A 17,375-nucleotide genomic window follows, 5' to 3' on the forward strand; every position below is an offset into this window, starting at 1 on the left:
GCACTACAGTTCCTGACCTTCAGGACAGCCTGCCGGGGGTTCAGGGTGGAGATCAGGAATTGAGGCACTCTGTGCTCTGGGAGAGGAGAAGGCGATGGCACCCCACTCCAGTGCTCTTGCCTGGAGAATCCCATGGACGGAGGAGCCTGGTGGGCTGCAGTCCACGGGGTCGCTAAGAGTCGGACACGACTGAGCAACTTCACTTTCACTTTTCACTTTCATGCATTGGAGAAGAAAATGGCAACTCACTCCAGTGTTCTTGCCTGGAGAATCCCAGGGACGGGGGAGCCTGGTGGGCTGTCGTCTATGGGGTCGTCGCACAGAGCTGGACACGACTGAAGCGGCTTAGCAGCAGCAGCAGCAGCAGTGCTGCGGGAGAACTGGCAGAACAGGCCTTCAGACAGTTAGATATTTGCAGGAGAGAATTTTATGAAGCCAAACTCTTGCATCTTCCCATATTCTGAAAAAGCATGGGGACTTTCCGTGATGGTCCGGTGGCTAAGACTCTGATCTCCCAAAGCAGGGGCCCTGGGTTGGATCCCTAGTCAGGGATATAGATCCCACAGGCCACAACTAAGATCCTGTGTGGCGAAATAAATAAATATTTTATTTTTTAAAAAAAGAAAGAAAGAAAGCACTAAAACCATTTACTAAGCTGCCTGTTCCTCGTACCAAGGTGTGTGCTTGGTGGCCGGTACCCACTTCCCCAAAATCACATACGCACTGACCTCCCCCCCTTACCTCTCTGGAACAGTTCCTCAGCCTGAGAGACTGCCCCCTGGGCTGTGGTCCTCAGTGAGATTCTGAATAAACTCAACTCAACAGCTTTCCCATTGCACGATTTTTCTTTACAACGACATCTGTTACTTGAATGAATGAGGGTGGGTTTGGGGGGAAGAAAGAAGGAGGCACTTAATGTCAACACCTGTGTGCTTTGGCAGGGTGTGCGGGGGAGTGTTAGGGACGCTTGCTCTGTCTTTGCTGCTTGTCACTGGTCTTGAAGCTTTGCTCTAAAAGAAGCCCCAGCCGGGTGTGAGGAAAGGGGTTTCTTACTCAGACCTGTTGGCACTTGCTGTCTCGGTGGCAGCCTCTCCTCCACCGCGCCAGCTCCTGACAGCATCTTCCGCCGCCTCCTCCTGCCAGCTTCAGAAGCCCTTCATCAGAGGACACGAATGGGCCTCATTTGTCTCTGCCTCGGGCCTTGCTCCCACGCGTCCAAAATCTCCAGGGGCTGGGTGCTTCTCGAGAGAGCTGCCTGCCCACCACACCCCAGCAACACTCATGGGACCATCCAGGAAGTGAGCCCCCAATATTCTCCTGGGTTCACATACCAGATCGGTCACAAAACTGCCGTGTGAACTCACACACATTGCTTCATCTCTCTGAGCCTCAGTTTCCTCACAAGTAAAATAGGAATAAGATACCATCTACCTCGTAAAGTTGTTGGCTCTTTGACGAGATCTGAGACACTTAACATAATGCTCAGAGTAAATGTTCACTTTCGATTGTCAAAGTTTATTCTTAATCCACCCATTTCCTCCCCCCTACCCTACTATTTCTAAGTGAATAAACCATTTATTGAGTGCCTGCTGTGTGCCTGGCCCTTGGCTAGTTTCCAGAGAAAAAGTGAAAGTGGTGACAGATTTTGTTTTCTTGGGCTCTAAAATCACTGTGGACAGTGATGGCAACCGTCACTAAAATCAAAAGGTGCTTGCTCCTTGGAAGGAAAGCTGTGACAAACCTAGGCAGCATATTAAAAAACAGCGACATCACTTTGCTGACAAAGGTCTGTATAGTCAAAGCTATGGTTTTTCCACTAGTCATGTGAGAGTTGGACCGTAAAGAAGGCTGAGGACTGAAGAATTGATGCCTAGGAGCTGAAGAAGACTCTTGAGAGTCCTTTGGACGGCAAGGAGATCAAACCAGTCAATCCTAAAGGAAATCAGACCTGAATATTCTTTGGAAGGACTGATGCTGAAGCTCCAATACTTTGACCACCTGATGAGAAGCACCAACTCATTGTAAAAGACCCTCATGCCAGGAAAAATGGAAAGCAAAAGGAGAAGGGGACGACAGAGGATGAGATGGTTGGATGGCATCACTGACTCAATGGACATGAGTTTGAGCAAACTCTGGGAGATAGAGAGGGACACAGAGGTCTAGCGTGTTGGAGTTGCAGAGTCAGACATGAATTAGCTACTGAACAATGACAAAAAACAGAGATAAAACCACTTGTTTCTTATAAATCACAGACTGGTTTGGAGCCAGTGACAGCAAGAAAGAGTGCAGTTAGACACCAAGAAGAACTTCCTAGTACAAGAAGTTAGCAGATTCCAGGAGTGCAGGGAGGGGATTAGACTGAGGGAAGTGACTCTTCTGAAAATGTTTGAGACCTTCCCAGCTTTCTGAGCCACAGTGGTGAGTTGCTGGGTGAGAGAAGAGGAGAAAAGAAGTATTTTTCCAGACAACATTTGGTGTGTCTGAGGGGAGCCATGCAAAATTGACAACGTTTTCCTGAAGAGGCAGCTGACTGGCGTTTTGATTCTCAAACTCAGCAGGTCCCAGCCTGGCAGGATTGGTATGGAAGAGAGTCTGATGAGAAATGAATAAGACCGGTGCTGAAATTTCTTCTTTGCCAATAAAAGAAAGTTACAATTCAAAATTGGTTGAGTATCTCCAGGAAGTGGGAGAGAGGATGGGTCAGAGACAGTTCTCATCTGTAACAATTCTGTTAGCGGGCGGCACCCAGGGGAGGCACGGACCCCTCCCTCTTGCAGCAGCTGCTGGAGTGAGACCAGGTCATAAGGCACTTCAAATGCAGAAAATGCAGCTGCTTAGACCAGTGATTCTCAGACTTGAACTTCAGAATTCTGTGGGGGGCTTTTTATAACACAGATTGCTGGGCCGTGCTCCCAGTTTTGATTCAGAAGGTCCAGGGTGGAGGCTGAGAAGTCACGTTTCTCACAAGTTTCTGGATGATGCTGGATCATGCTTTGAGATGGGCAGTTCTAGATGGATCCCCAGGATCCTGGGCCCAGGTCTGTCCAGCTCTGGCAGGTGGGATCCCCAAGGAGTTGCCTGATGCAATGCTGGGAAGAGGTCACAGAGGGCTTCCTGATGAGGAGGTGCCCAAGTTGAGCCTGAAGTCGGGATTTTCCAACTTCAAAAAGAGAGGCTGAAGAATTCCAGGCCAAGTGGTAGTATTGCGTGGGTGAAGGAGAGAAATCGTTTCATCTGTACAGAGTGATTGGGTAAGGTGGGTGATTGGGTGGTTGCTGACACAGGAGCAGTGGGCAGGGTCTGGCTCACAAAGGACCTTAAACGGCGGGCCTTGACCCCGCCTGTGTTTGAGAGCTGAGGTTAGCGCGGCTTGGGGATGTCAGCAGGACAGAAACGCGAGCAAACTTGTGAAATGAGTTCTCTGCAGGGTCGCGGTTCAGCTATGATTCTTCATCCCCTCCCCCCTTACAGTTGAGGACACTGGGTTGCAGACAGCAGAAATGACTTGCCTAACACCGAGGCCAGAGAGTGGCAGAGCAGAGGGCCCGCCTGTCTGCCGGACATCAAGTCTGCCCCCCAACTTCCATCTGTCCCCCCCGACCCCCCAGCTCTGCACTGCAAGGGTTTGGAGCAGGGGCAAGGCATCTGAATCCTGGCTCTGTCTCCCTCCCTGAGGCCTTGCGTTCTGATTCAGCCTCTCTTGGCCAGACCAGGAGGACCAAGGAGTAAATACCTAGTTTATCACCTCAGTAAATGCCAGCTGCAGTGCTGGTCGCTGGGGCTGGAGAATCATGGGAGTGGGAGTGGGGCCCGGTGCCACGGCTCTGCGCTGGCGTTCCCTGAGTCATCGGGCCCAGACACAAAGGGACCGCCGGCCCTGGCCACCCCGCTTCAGATGAGACGCTTCCTTCTGCTCTAATGAGGGGTGTGCTCCACGGAGGCCAGAGGCAGCCCCACTTGCTGGCTCTGCTCTCACCAGGCACTAATGAGGCATTTTGGAGCTTTGAGGTCACAGGGATCCAGGGCCAGGGGGAGGGATGATAAGCTGGCGGGGGGCTCATCCTGGCTAGGGCGAGCATCCTGACCCCCACAGAGGCAATCACAGAGCGCCATCCTGGCAGACTTTGCAAAAGCAAGACGTGATCATTTATCGTAATATCCGACTCACGCTCCTCGGATTCCCAAACCAATGGTTCTTGAACTTCCGGGATTGTAGACCCCTTTGAGAACTGTATGACAGCTCAAAACTCTTCCCTCAACAAAAATTAAATGCAAACTAATAAAGTGATCGTCCCAGGAGCTGGCATTTTAGGATAATTTACTGTGAGTCAGTTCCCAAATTACATGATTCACAGGCTGCATCTCATTCAATCTTCACGACACCTAAGACCAGGTTTGATCCCTGGTCAGGGAACTAGATCCCACATGCCGCAACTAAAGTTCACATGCCACAACTACGACCTGGCAAGCTAAAGAAATAAATAAAAAGGTGACATGTACGGATGATGTTAAACTTGTGTTATATTTAAAGAAACACATACGACTTGAGAGAAAACAGAATTCACTGGCTTATGTATCCTGGAAAGGCCAAGGGTATAAGGCAGTGCTGGAGCTGGGTCTCAGTCTCTCCATCGCCTGTCTGTCTTCTGATCAGTGAGGATTCTCAGCCAGGTTCTTGCTTTGCACTGGCCTGGTGGCCCCCAGCAGCTCCAGGGTAACCTCCTACCAGTTCAGCAACCTGTGAGGGGAAAAACAGCCTCCGGACAAATGTCCCCACTGAAGCTCTGAAGCCGGCTCTCATCAGCTGAGCGTGGCCCATCCCTGAGTCGGTTGGTCACTGTTGAGGGCGGTGAGAAGGTGGTCCTCGGGGTTTGGCTCAGAACTGAGGAGTGAGGCGCCCTCTCCTGGCTGTGTGATCCAGCAAAAACGCTGTATCTCTCTGTGCAGAAATGTACTTATCATGGGAAACTTACACTGATGCCATCAAACCCCATAAGCCCTAAGCTCTGTGCAGCCTGACCCCATCTCCCCTCCTCCTCCCTGCCCCAGGGTGCATGCTGCTTGGAAGTAGAGTGCAGAGGCCTGGCCAGGAGCTCAGATGGGAGCCTGGAGGCCTGGGCTGGCAACTGGGCTCCGCCCTGTTCCGAACATGTGGCCTTGGGTAAGAGACTGAACCGCTCTGTGCCTCAGTTTCCCCATATGGATAATTGTAACAGTTACCTCCTGGCTATGAAGACTAAATAGTTCAAAATACATAAAGCCCTTACAAGAATATGTAGCACACAGGACTGCTAAGTCCAGCTCTTCTTAAGATAGTGTGTGTGTGTGTGTTTGTCTCAATCAAGTTTCTCTCAGCACCTCTTTAGGTACTTAAAATTTACTTGAGGCCCCCCTCAAAGAACTTTGGATTATACCTATCGATGTTTCCCGTATGAGAAATCCAAGTGAGAATATTTTAAAACAACTAATACATAATGTGTTAACTAAAATATTTTTAAGGAAATAATCGTGTTTCCAAAACAAATAAAAATATTTCACGAGAGAAGTGGCGTTGGTGTACAATTTTACAAATTTCCTCATTGTCCAACGTAATGGAAGGCAATTAGATTCTCTTATCTGCTTTTGTGTTTACTCACCAGATTAAATTTTGATGGAAACACGTGAAGACAACCTGGCCTCACACAGATGCACAGCTAGGAAAGTGAAAACTTTGTGAATCCCCTTAAAGGGTGTTAGGACCTGAGGGGTCGTCCGAGCCCCGTCGCCTAAGAGCCAGCACAGCATCCATAGCTGTTCAGGACTGATTCCCTTGAGGATTGACTGGTTGGATCTCCTTGCAGTCCAAGGGACTCTCAAGAGTCTTCTCCAACACCGCAGTTCAAAAGCACCAATTCTTCGGTGCTCAATTAAAGAGCTCAATTAGCACTGACTATTATGATTATTAAACTGTGGTGTTGGAGAAGACTCTTGAGAGTCCCTTGGACTGCAAGGAGATCCAACCAGTCAATCCTCAAGGAAATCAGTCCTAAATATTCATCGGAAGGACTGATCCTGAAGCTGAAGCTCTAATACTTTCGCCACCTGATGCAAAGAGCTGACTCATAGGAAAAGACCCTGAAGCTGGGAAAGATTTAGGGCAGGAGAAGAGGGCGATAGAGAAAGAGCTGGTTGGATGGCATCACTGACTCAATGGACTTGAGTTTGAGCAAGCTCAGGGAGATGGTGAAGGACAGGGAACCCTGGCATGCTGCAGTCCATGGGGTCGCAAAGAGTTGGACACGATTTAGCGACTGAACAACAATAACTGTTATGATTATCAGCTCAGAGCCTGGCACTAGCAGGGGCTCCCTTTTGTCTTTAGGTTGGCGTCTCCTTTATCCTCCCAAGCATGGCCTGGGCCTCCATGTTCTCCAGGGTCACCCCAAGACCCCACACTCCTCCTAGGGGAGACCAGGCGGAGCCCAGCATGTGTCCTGTGCCGTCTCTCTGGCTACCGGCCTAATGCGGCCGCCCCCTGACGTGAGCCTGCCTGCCTCTGTCTGGCACCTTGGACGGGGTGTACCTGCGTCTGTGCCGGGAAACTCGCACCCTCAGCAGCTGGCAATTAGGAATTCACTCTCCTCCATGGACAGGGTCTAATCAGCCTGCTGATAATCAACAGCCCCAGAACATGGCCGCTATTCAGGAAAGATGATCCCCGAAGACTAGAGCCACTTAAATCCTGGCATTGACCACAGGTCCCCTTGGTAACCTGTAGCTCTCAGCGCAGTTTAGCCACTGAGCTAATTGATGTTCTCCAAGGCAGTCAGCTCATACCCGGGTGATCGAAATGGGTTCTAATTGCCAACATCCTTCAGGTTAGAAGCCCCACGTGTTCCCCCTCCCCACCCCACTCCCCGAGAGGCCCGAGCAGGAACTGAGTCTCTTGGCAAAGCTGTCCTCTGATTGCATCTAATTAATCGAAATAAGGTTTGCAGAAGGAATTAATTCAAGAACATATATCAGAGGAAGTCGTGACAGGGGGATGGCTCACAGCAAAGCAGTTCAGGCGGCCTCGCTGGATTCTGTGAGAGGCAGCTCCTTGAAGGGATGCTCCCCAGCTTTTAAAATATTTATTTGTTTTTGGCTGTGCTGGGTCTTCGTTGCTGTGTGCGCTTTCCTCTGGTTGCGGTGGACAGGCTTCTCATTGCGGTGGCTTCTCTCGCTGCGGAGCAGGGGCTCCCGGGCTTTAGAGCACAGGCCAGCAGTGCAGCGTGTGGACTTGGCTGCATGGGGGATCTTCCCAGATCAGGGATTGCACCCGCGTCTCCTGAATTGGTAGGCGGATATTTTACCACTGAGCCACCAAGGAAGCCCTGTTCCTCCGCTTTTAAAGCTGTGTGCATGAGGATGGCAGGGGTATAAAGGAAAAACCACCGGCCTTGAAGTCTTTAGAATTGGGGTGAGCCTGGTGGTAGCACCCATAGGAGATGTATGGCCTTGGGCAAGTTGCTTCACCTCTCTAAACCAGGCAACTCTCACCTATAAAGTGGGGTGTAAATGGTAAGCGGAAAGTCCCCGCACAGAGGAGGTTCTTGGTGTCCCAGTATAGAGATTAAAGACTACCACCTGCAGAGGGCTGTTTGACATCCTCCAAGACTCTGTACAGGGAAGAGTCGCTGGGCAACTGTGACACTGGGTCATAACACAAGCTCTCAGCTCCGGGGCCACCCTTGAGGCCAGGCTCACAGGTCTGTAGTGACTGTGTAGCACCCTACAACATTTGGGTTTGCCCCATCGGCTCTCTCAGGCATCATGCGTGCCAAGTCCCTTCAGTTGTGTCTGACTCTCTGCAACCCCATGGACTGTAGCCCACCAGGCTCCTCTGTCCATGGGATTTCCCAGGCAAGAATACTGGAGTGGGGTGCCACGCTCTCCTCCCCGAGTTTTTCCCCACCCAGGGATCAAACCTGCATCTCTTATGTCTCCTGCATTGGCAGTTGGGTGCTTTACTGCTGCGCCACCTAGTGAGTGAGTGAAAGTCACTCAGTCGTGTCCAGCTCTTTGCAATCCTACGGACTATACAGTCCATGGAATTTTCCAGGTCAGAATACTGAAGTGGGTAGCCTTTCCCTTCTCCAGAGGATCTTCCCAACCCAGGAGGGATTGAACCCAAGTGTCCCACATGGCTGGAGGATTCTTTACCAGCTGGGCTATAAGGGAAGCCCAAGAATACTGGAGTGGGTAGTCTATCCCCTTCTCCAGGGCATCTTCCCTACCCAGGAATCGAACCGGGGTCTCCTGCATTGCAGGCGGATTCTTTACCAACTGAGCTATCAGGGAAGCAGGAAACCTTCAACTCGCATCTCCACCTTTGTTTTCATGTTTAACAAATGTTTTCTAAGCACCTGCCCTGCACTTGGTGCTGGGGGTACCGGAGTGATCGCCTCATGGAACGCAGAGTTTGGTGAGGAAGGAGGCATTTATGAAAACATCACCCAAAAAGACTGTTAGATTCTGCGGGCCCCTCATTCCATCCCCTCAGCACTCACCTTTGCAGTAATACACAATAGCATCCTAAGATTCTCCACCTCAGGGCCTCCAGCGGTCAGTGCTTGCAGCAAGCTGAAAGTGCCAAGGTGTTAGCATCCCTAGGACTCCCCTTTGACTCCTGATCAATGAGAGTCAGGAGGAAATCTCCAGCTACCTCACTCTGTCGAGTGGGACCCTCTGAGTCCTGCTCTCCAGTTTCTCAAGGGAAATCTGTACATGACTGCATCTGCGTTCATTGCCTTCTCTTCCCCAAATCCCTCCCCAACTCTGAGACCATCGCTTCCTGGATCATCCTCCAAGTAAACTGTTTTATATCTGTAGGCTACAGATATAAAAACAAACTGTGACGGCTGCAAAGAAAGGCAAGATGTGGTGCCACTTCCCGATGAAGGGTTGTCTGAAATGACAGCTAAGGAGGAGGAGGAGTTACCTAGTGTGAATCAGGAGTGAGCACAGCAAACACTTTGCTCCAGGGATGTTAAGCAGAAACATTGATCTAGCAGGGCTGGCATTCAGCAAGTTGCATCGATACTGCTGTGGCCTCACAGGTGTGTTAGAATCCATCCATTCTGATCGGACGTGTGCCTTGATTGGCTGATGCCTGTCTGGTACCAGTCTTCGAATATCTGGAACATTGCTCTCGGAATAAAGTGCTTATGCAATTGTCAAAGGGCTGGGGGAGCCATCCTGCAGAAAAATACCACAGAAGTGCCCTGCCAGGGAAGCTGTTTTCTCTGTTTCTAATGAGGAAAATGAGGAGACCGCCATGGGAATCACTGAGCTTAAGAATCCGCTACCAGTCAGTCCTAAAGGAAATCAACCCTGAATATTCATTGGAAGGACTGATGCTGATGCTGAAACTCCAATACTTTGGCCACCTGATGCAAAGAGCTGACTCATAGGAAAAGACCCTGATGTTGGGAAAGATGGAAGGTAAGAGGAGAAGGGGGTGAGAGAGGAGGAGATGGTTAGATAGCATCACCAACTCAATGGACATGAATCTGAGCAGACTCCAGGAGATAATGGAGGACAGAGAAGCCTGGCATGCTGCAGTCCATGGCGTCACAAAGAGCCGGACATGACTTAGCAACTGAACAACAACAACAACTTGGGATATTATTCAGCAAATCAAAAAGAACAAAGTAACAAGACATGTTACATCATAGATGGACTTCAAAAGCATTGTGCCAATCGGCAAAAGCCAGGTATAAGAGATCACATTATAGACTCTATTTGTATAAAATATCCGGAAAACACAAATGTATGGAGAAGAAGTATATGAGTGGTTGCCTGGGCCTAAGAGTAGGGAGAGAGATTAATTGTAAATGGGCATGGGAATTTTATTGGGGGTCTGAAAATGTTCTAAAACTGATTAATGATGATGGTTGTATCACTACGTAAATTTACTAAAAATCATTGGAGTATATTCCTGCAATGAATAAATCTCAGGATATATAAAATATACCACCAATAAAGTTGTTTATAAGGGAAAAGAACATACTATGAGAGCTGCGAAGCTGGCCAGAAAGGTGCTTTCAACAACTGACTCTAGATGCTCTCAGAGCTGGAGTTTGGAGAGCAGGAAGGTGCTGCAGAAACAGATCACTATCACCTTGCTTTCGAGCAGGAATCATCAGAGCAGCCTTCCCAATCTCACTTCTTCCCCATGGACACCTTAATGTGATTCCAAAACTCTAGCTGCAAGGGAGTCTGGAATGCAGTTTCTGCTTTCTAACCTCCACAGTTCAGGAAGTACCCTAGAATATTTCACAAGTATCCTCGGATACCCTAGGATACTGATCTGGAGAATGTGAGGAATAGGAGAAAAGGGGGCTCCAGACAGCAGAAGAAACAGACAAAGGTCCTGAGGTGTGTTCAGGAACCAGAAAAGAGGCCGACTGGGTGGCCGTGGTAAGGATTTTATTCTGGGCAAGTTGGAAGCTGCTAAGATGTCTTAACCAGTATGGTTTCCATAGTCCTATCTGCTTCTCTCTGGCCACTGTGTGGACAATGGCCCGTTGGGGATAAGCGTGGAAGCCAGAGACCAGCAAGTGATGGTGGCCAGGACCTGGGGGGTGTCAGAGGAACTGGGAGAAAATAGGTGGACTTGAGATGGATCTAGGAGGTAAAATTCACAGGACATGGTAAACACTGGATGAACCCCAATTTCATCTCTAGGGTTCAGACTAGCCCTAAACTTACTTCTCTCTTAGTATCCTTTCCTTTGAACTGGAGATGACTATGATGGGTAATTAATTCATTCAACAGGTATTTACAAATCACCTACTATGTGCTGAGCAGTGGGATAAAAGTGCCCATCAGGCAAAGCCTGATGTCTGGGCCCAGAGTACATGATTAGGAAGTTTTCTTTTTCTTTCATCTTTCAGAGCTCACCTCAAGTGCCCCTTTCCCCAGAAAGTCTTCCTTGATTCCATTCCCAAACTACACTGCTCTCTCATGCTTCTAAGGGGCCATGATCAGTGCTAGACAACAGGTAGAGAAATGGGCCACATTTTTCCTCGAAGAAAGGAATGGGCCAAAACCCTTCAGATTTCCAGTGTTAGCACTCTAGGAACACTGATTCTTTTCCCCACTGGGCCTTTGTTTATGCTCTTTATTTCTGCCTGAAATATCTTCCCTCTTATTTATCCTGTGACTCAGCTTGGATGTTTCCTCCTCCAGGAAGCCTGCTTTGCTCAGCCAGACAGATTTGCTCTGCCGTCTGTGTCTACCCTGCGTGCTTTACTAGCTGCAACGTGGTCTGATCACTCTCAGGGGTAGAGGGGAATCATTATATGACTGGGGAAGCGGGTGTCTCACTCTTCAAACGGCCCCATGTCTGAAGAGGTAACAACGACCCACACCAAGCACGTTTGGAAGGAGCAGAGGGTAGGGTGTGCTCTTAGGCAAGCCCTTCATTTCTCCACACTCAACTGCCATTCAACTTCAGGAGGACACACCAGGGCTTCCCTGGTGGCTCAGTGAAGAATCCACCTGCCAGTGCAGAAGACACGGGTTCGATCCCTGATCCGGGAAGATCCCACGGGCAGCAGAGCAACTGAGCCTACGCAGCACAATCACCAAGCCTGTACTCTAAAGCCAGGGGACTGCAGCTACTGAAGCCTGCGTGCTCTAGAGCCCACGCTTCATAACAAGAGAAGCCACTGCAATGAGAAGCCTGTACAGCTCGAGAGTAGGCCCCGCTCGCCGCAACTAGAGAAAAGCCCTCAGAGCAGCAAAGACCTAGAGCAGCCAAAAATAATAAATACTTTTTTAATTAGCAAAAAAAACACAACAAAACAGTCTTGTGTATTTTTTTAAGAAGGGACATGACAGGCAGCTTCTTGGGGCTGCACGGGACTGTCTGAGAAAGCACCTGCAAGCCCTGAGCCCCAGGAAGAGCTCTTTAAGTGGCCCATGTTACCTGTATTAGGGTGTCTGCCTTCCAGAGGGTCTCTGAGCACAGGGTTTCCTGCTGGGGCCCCGCTTGCCCTGATGGTCCAGTGAAGAAGAGCCAGAGGGTCTAGAGGGAAGGCCAGCCCTACCTTCAGACGCCTAGGTGCCTAATCTCTGTGCTGGTTTCCTCATCAAAAATAGAAAAATCCATCAACACCTCAATAGTTCAGCAGACTTCTGCGGATATTAATGGAGATGACGAGTGTGAAGGCATAAGCCCTGAGTTCCTCCGACCCCAGCGCACCCGAACTGTGGTTCCCTGAGGACGGGAACTGAGTCTCAGACACCCTTCCAACCCTTCTTTCCCTCTCCAGGAAGGGGGCAAAATGCTGTCTGCAGAAAAGCCAAATAGCCCATCCACCCACCAGAAAAGAAGGTGTGTGACGCACAGTCTAAGACCCAGGGAAATTTCAGAGTTTCAGTCAAAAGTGGGAAGGTGGCCATGAATGGGCCAAATTCAGCCCCAGACATGTCACTGGAGCTTTCTGTACGTTGGTTTCCTGGTTAGGAAACTTGGCCTATTCACAGTAACACCTAGGATCACTGTGAAGATCAGAATCAATATGCGTAATGTGCTTAAGAACTGCCTGACACATAGTACATGTTGGGTATATGTCACTATTATTATCATTATTTGCTTCACAGGATGTCCAAGTTTTTGGATTGAAGTGCTGTCAGACGGCCTCTTCCATTTTTGCCCAAGTCCCCACCACTCCCTCTTGTCCCACACCCAGCCTGCCTCCCTGCTCAGCCCCTGGTTTGAGTTAGCAAACATAGCCTGGCCCTTTGTCATCACTGTGCCTGCCAGATGACACATGAACTCTTGGTTCTTGCCAAGAACGATGATGATTATAAAACTGGGCCAGCCCAGCCCTGTCACCAATCAGGCAAACTCAAGTCAGGGTCCTGAGCTGCCTCTCACACCCGTGGCTCTGCCCCAGCTAGCTGGGTATCTTCTGGCAAGTCTCTCCTCTTCTCCAGGCCTCAGTCTCCCCAGGTGTCAAACGGGCTCCAGAGCTCCCGTCCACCTCCCTGGAGCTTGTTCTGAGCTGAGGATGGTGGAGAGGACTTTTCATCCCTGAAAGGTCCCTGATTCCCTTCTCAGCAGAGCTGGGGAGCTCTCAGCCTGTCCCCTCTCAATGCTGTAAAGATAAATCCCACGCCAGCTGAGATATAACTGCAACCACCGATGTTATCCAGATGCAGGTTTTATTAGCACGAATAGGAGAAAGGTGCCTATAAGGATACATACGAGCCGTGACTTCCAGGGTGACGTTTACAAATTCCTGCACGTGTTTATTCCCACAGCCACCACACAACACAGCACCACCTACAATGTTTCTCCCAAGTGGAACACAGCTGTGAGGAGGGGCTCTTCCTAACCACAAAAGGATGCCCAAGAAGAGAACGAGATCCTCAGTGCCGGGGGTGAAGTTTATACATGGCAAATCCTGGCAAGGGCTGGAAGCTGGATCTGGACATGCTGGCTTCAACTCCACCCACCCTCCCTGGTTGCTCACATCAATAGCACCCTGTTCCACTCTGGGGGTCCCTTAGAAGACACAGCACGCTCATCTTAGGGCTAGGGAGGGGAGCAGGCCTGCAGGGGTAGGGGAGAGGGACTCTGGGGTCTGTTGCCTCACCAGTGATGCTGAGTGGGGTGACATGCAGTTTGAACTCATCAGCTGGCTTTCTCAAGTCCCTGATATAGGCAAGCGAAGCCAAGAGTTTGAAATGTGTGTAAACTGGGGGCTCAGGAGTATGGTCAGGCATCTACAGAGGGGAAAAGAGAGGTCACAGGGGGTAGGGTGCACAGGGCTCAAGACGCTCTTAGACCACAAACTGAGTTTATAGGCAACCAGGCTCACTCCTCCAGGGGCTCGCTGGCCCATGCCGCTCGCCGCCCAGGGTGCTGCCGCTTCTCTTCAGCCCCCTGCCCCTGGCTCAGGTCATCGAGGAGGCCCAACAGAAGGCTGGCTTGGCCGCAGGGTCCCCGGGGTCCGCACGGGCTCCCCAGGGCCCTCTTTCCAGGATGCTGGCGTTTCTCCGACATCAGCTCTCCACCCTCGTCCTCGTCCTCCCCTGCCTCCTCCCAGCTCCTTTGGGGCCTGGGGTCCACCAGCCGTCTGCCTGGGTGCTGCCTCTTGGTGACAGCGTACCCAAGCCAGGAGGCACGCCGGCCGGGATGCTGCCGCTTCTGCTGACCCGCGTCCACCGCCCATGCCGCCACATCGTCCCTCCGGCCGGGGTGCTGCCGTTTGCGGAGTCCCACGGCCCCTCCTTCTTCCTCTTCTCCTTCCACTCCCTCGTCTGCCTCCTCCTCCTCCCTTTTGCCAGGATGCTGACGCTTGGAGAACCAATCGGGTTGAAAGATCTGGGACTCTGGGGAAGGAAAGAGGCCAGTGAGGGACCCTATGACCCACAGATGCCCACTCCAGCCTTTCTTCCAGGCAAGACAGATTCCCACAGCATTCACCCAGACTCATGGCCTTGCACCTGCCTCTCAGGCCTCATAGACCCAGGCACACTCACACAGGTGGTCAAGGCCATGGCCTCTGGTTCCACTCCCCAGCTGCGTGACCATAAGCAACTCAACTTCTTTGAGCCTCAGTTTCCTTCTGAGTAAAATGGGGTGGGGAAGGGCAATAACAGTACCTATCTGAGGCTTGGTGGTTTAGTCGCTAAGTCATGTCCGACTCTTGAGACCCCATGGACCATAGCCCGCCAGGCTCCTCTCTCCACGGAATTCTCCAGGCAAGAATACTGGAGTGGGTTGCTATTTCCTTCTCCAGGGAATGTTCCCCACCCAGAGATTGAGCCTGGGTCTTCTGCATTGCAGATAGATTTAGGATCTGACGCTTAGGAAGATCAAATCCTGCTACAAGGGGTTTCAAGTACTTAGAAGGGTGCTTGGCATACCGGTGTCTAGTATGAACAGGTGCCTAGTAATTCACACTGTAACACACAAAGAAACTCTCTCTCCCTGGCACAGACTCTTTCCCACAGAAGGTCTGCTCTCTGAAATATTCCCAGAACTGAGATGGAAAAGGAATCTGATCCCAGGAAGCAGTCAACTCACCACCTGCCGAAGGTGTGGCCAGGGGGAGTTTCTGAAAGGCAAGAGGCTGAATGACTAAGTCGTTCCCTCCTCTGTGGCCGGGTTTCCCCTAACCCTCTCCAGCCGGCATCCTTCTCTCAACCCGCAGCCCCACACAGTCCCAGCCCTCACCGGATGCGCTGTCATCCTGGTCTTCTCGCAGTCGCTGGAGGTCTTCCCGGAGGAGGAGGAGGCGCTCCGCCTGCCGCAGGAGGTCTTCTAGGCCCTGTTGCTCGGACAGGTCCACGTCCTGCTGGACCACATCCAGCTGTGCGCGGCCTCCGGGGACACTGGTCAGGGTCAGGGTCAAAGCCATGGCTAGCAGAAACCAAGGGCCAGGCATCTTGGCGTCTGGGGCAGGGAGACAGGAAGAGAAAAAAGGCACACCGCTGCGCTCCTGTCCCAGCCTGCTCTATGGCTCTCTTTCCTGTCCTGGGGGATACCCGAGGCCGGGGGTGAGTTGGGGGGGATCAATCGTTCAAATGCCCTCCCAGGAGCAGGACCACCTGCCACGTTTGGGAGAGGTCAGCTGGAGGACCTGCCTTGAGTCCTGGGCATCCTCAGCCCTAAGGATGCTTGGACAGCCTGCCCGCCCCCAGGTCTACCTGCGAGAGTCAGGGACCCCATCTCCACCACCACTTCTCAATGACAGGAGTGTAACCACCAAGATTGCGGCGCGGGCCCAACAGCCAGGACGCTAACCTGCAGCGTCGCAGGCTAAAATTCTCCCTCAAGGTTCCCAAAGCAATGTTTTTATTCCAACACGCCTTCTACAGCGTTCTGATTGCAACACTGACTCTATTTCTAACGCTAAGATTCTAGGGCCAGGCTAGGAATCAAATTCTAACACTAAGAGGCTAATTTCAATAGGCTAAATCCTATTTCTAGCTCCGAGACTGAGATTCTCAGGCTGAGGTCGGTTGCCACCGTGAACAGTCTGTAAGATCCGGATTCGAATTCTAACTCCCAGGCTCTCCCGCTGGTGTCCTGACTGCCCCGTGCAGCCCTCGGCATCCTGGCGCGGACCTCCAGCTTGGGGAAGCCCGGCAGCCGTAGGATGCGAACCTCCCCGCGATGCGCGGCTCCAAAGGCCGGGCCGTGCGCGCCGGGAGGGACCGCCAGCCCTGTGCCCGCCCCAAGCCTCCGTCGGGACCCAGCCTGCGCCGTGGAAGACCCGGGGGTTGAAGCCCAGCGCCCCTCCCGGGCGCGCTCCGAGCTCCAAAGCCGCTTCTCTCCGCGGGGCGCACTGGAGGGCGGGCAAAGCGCCCCCCTTTCCCGGGTCCCGGACGCCGCCCGCGGGGAGAAGGGACCGACAGTGGTTACCTGCCCGGCACGAGCTCCGTGGACCCGTCCGGGATCCTGGGCTCCGATCCGGAGATTCGGGGTCTGGGGTCGGCCGGTCTGCAGTCGAGGAGCGCTGGTAGGACCCGGGTCGCCGGTTGCCCTCCTCGCCGCCGGGCCGCTGCTTATATCTGCGCGAGGCGGCGGTGCGGGTGAGGTCAGCGCGGAGGGGTCGCGGCCGCCGGGAAGGGACGCTGACGGCAGCGGGCCCCGTGGGTACCCCGCCCGCTGGCCCGCCTGCCTGCCTGCTCCGCCGGAAATCTGGGGCGGGGGCCGCGGGGGCGGCGGGGGCGGCGGGCGGAGGAGCCGGGGGAGGAGGCACGAGCCGCAGAATCGGATGCTGGAGCAGGGTGGTTTCTGTATCCAGCTTCGAAGGTCTGATGTCTAAGAGAACACCCGGCAGGGTAGGGGACAAAGGCAGAGATGCTGAGAGAATCGCACAGAGATGCGCACAGGACAGACTCAGAGATGCAGACGGAGGCTGAGAGACGCACAGAGAGATCAGAGCAGACCACGCCAGAGAAACCGTCAAGACGGGGAGGAGTTGGGGGCTGCGGGGGAGAGGGAGGGGGAGTGAGGGAGAGACAGATAGAGGAGGAAAGTGGCCAAGTGGACCTGGGCTCTGATCTTGACTGTGTCGTCTCTGGAAAATGTCTCCCCCTCTCTGGGCCCAATTTTCTCATCCCTACAGTGAGGGAAGGCTGCAGTTTCTAAAATTTCAAAACTGTAATGGACATGAGTTTGAGTAAACTCCGGGAGTTGGTCATGGACAGGGAAGCCTGGCCTCCTGCAGCCCATGGGGTCGCAAAAAGTCGGACACGACTGATCGACCGAACAGAACTGAACTGAACTGGGCTGTTGGGCTTCCCAGGTGGCGCTAGTGGTAAAAGAATCCACCTGCCAATGCAAGAGACAGCAGTTCGATCCCTGGGGCGGGAAGATCCCCTGG

At 52.2% G+C, this 17,375-nt stretch overlaps 1 protein-coding gene across 1 annotated transcript; it reads right to left on the reverse strand.

The window, feature by feature from the left end:
- Window positions 1–13,178: 13,178 nt before the first annotated feature.
- TRH (thyrotropin releasing hormone) lies at window positions 13,179–16,814 on the reverse strand. Its single transcript, XM_069561116.1, has 3 exons — window positions 16,409–16,814; window positions 15,218–15,436; window positions 13,179–14,370 (listed from the first exon to the last, which is right to left on the reverse strand). Exons 2-3 carry the CDS (start codon window positions 15,426–15,428, stop codon window positions 13,853–13,855), a joined length of 729 nt encoding a protein of 242 aa, XP_069417217.1. The 5' UTR covers window positions 15,429–15,436; window positions 16,409–16,814; the 3' UTR covers window positions 13,179–13,852.
- Between the last annotated feature and the right edge of the window lie 561 nt (window positions 16,815–17,375).

The sequence above is a fragment of the Ovis canadensis genome, chromosome 19, assembly GCF_042477335.2.
Source record: "Ovis canadensis isolate MfBH-ARS-UI-01 breed Bighorn chromosome 19, ARS-UI_OviCan_v2, whole genome shotgun sequence".
Lineage (NCBI taxonomy): Eukaryota > Metazoa > Chordata > Mammalia > Artiodactyla > Bovidae > Ovis > Ovis canadensis.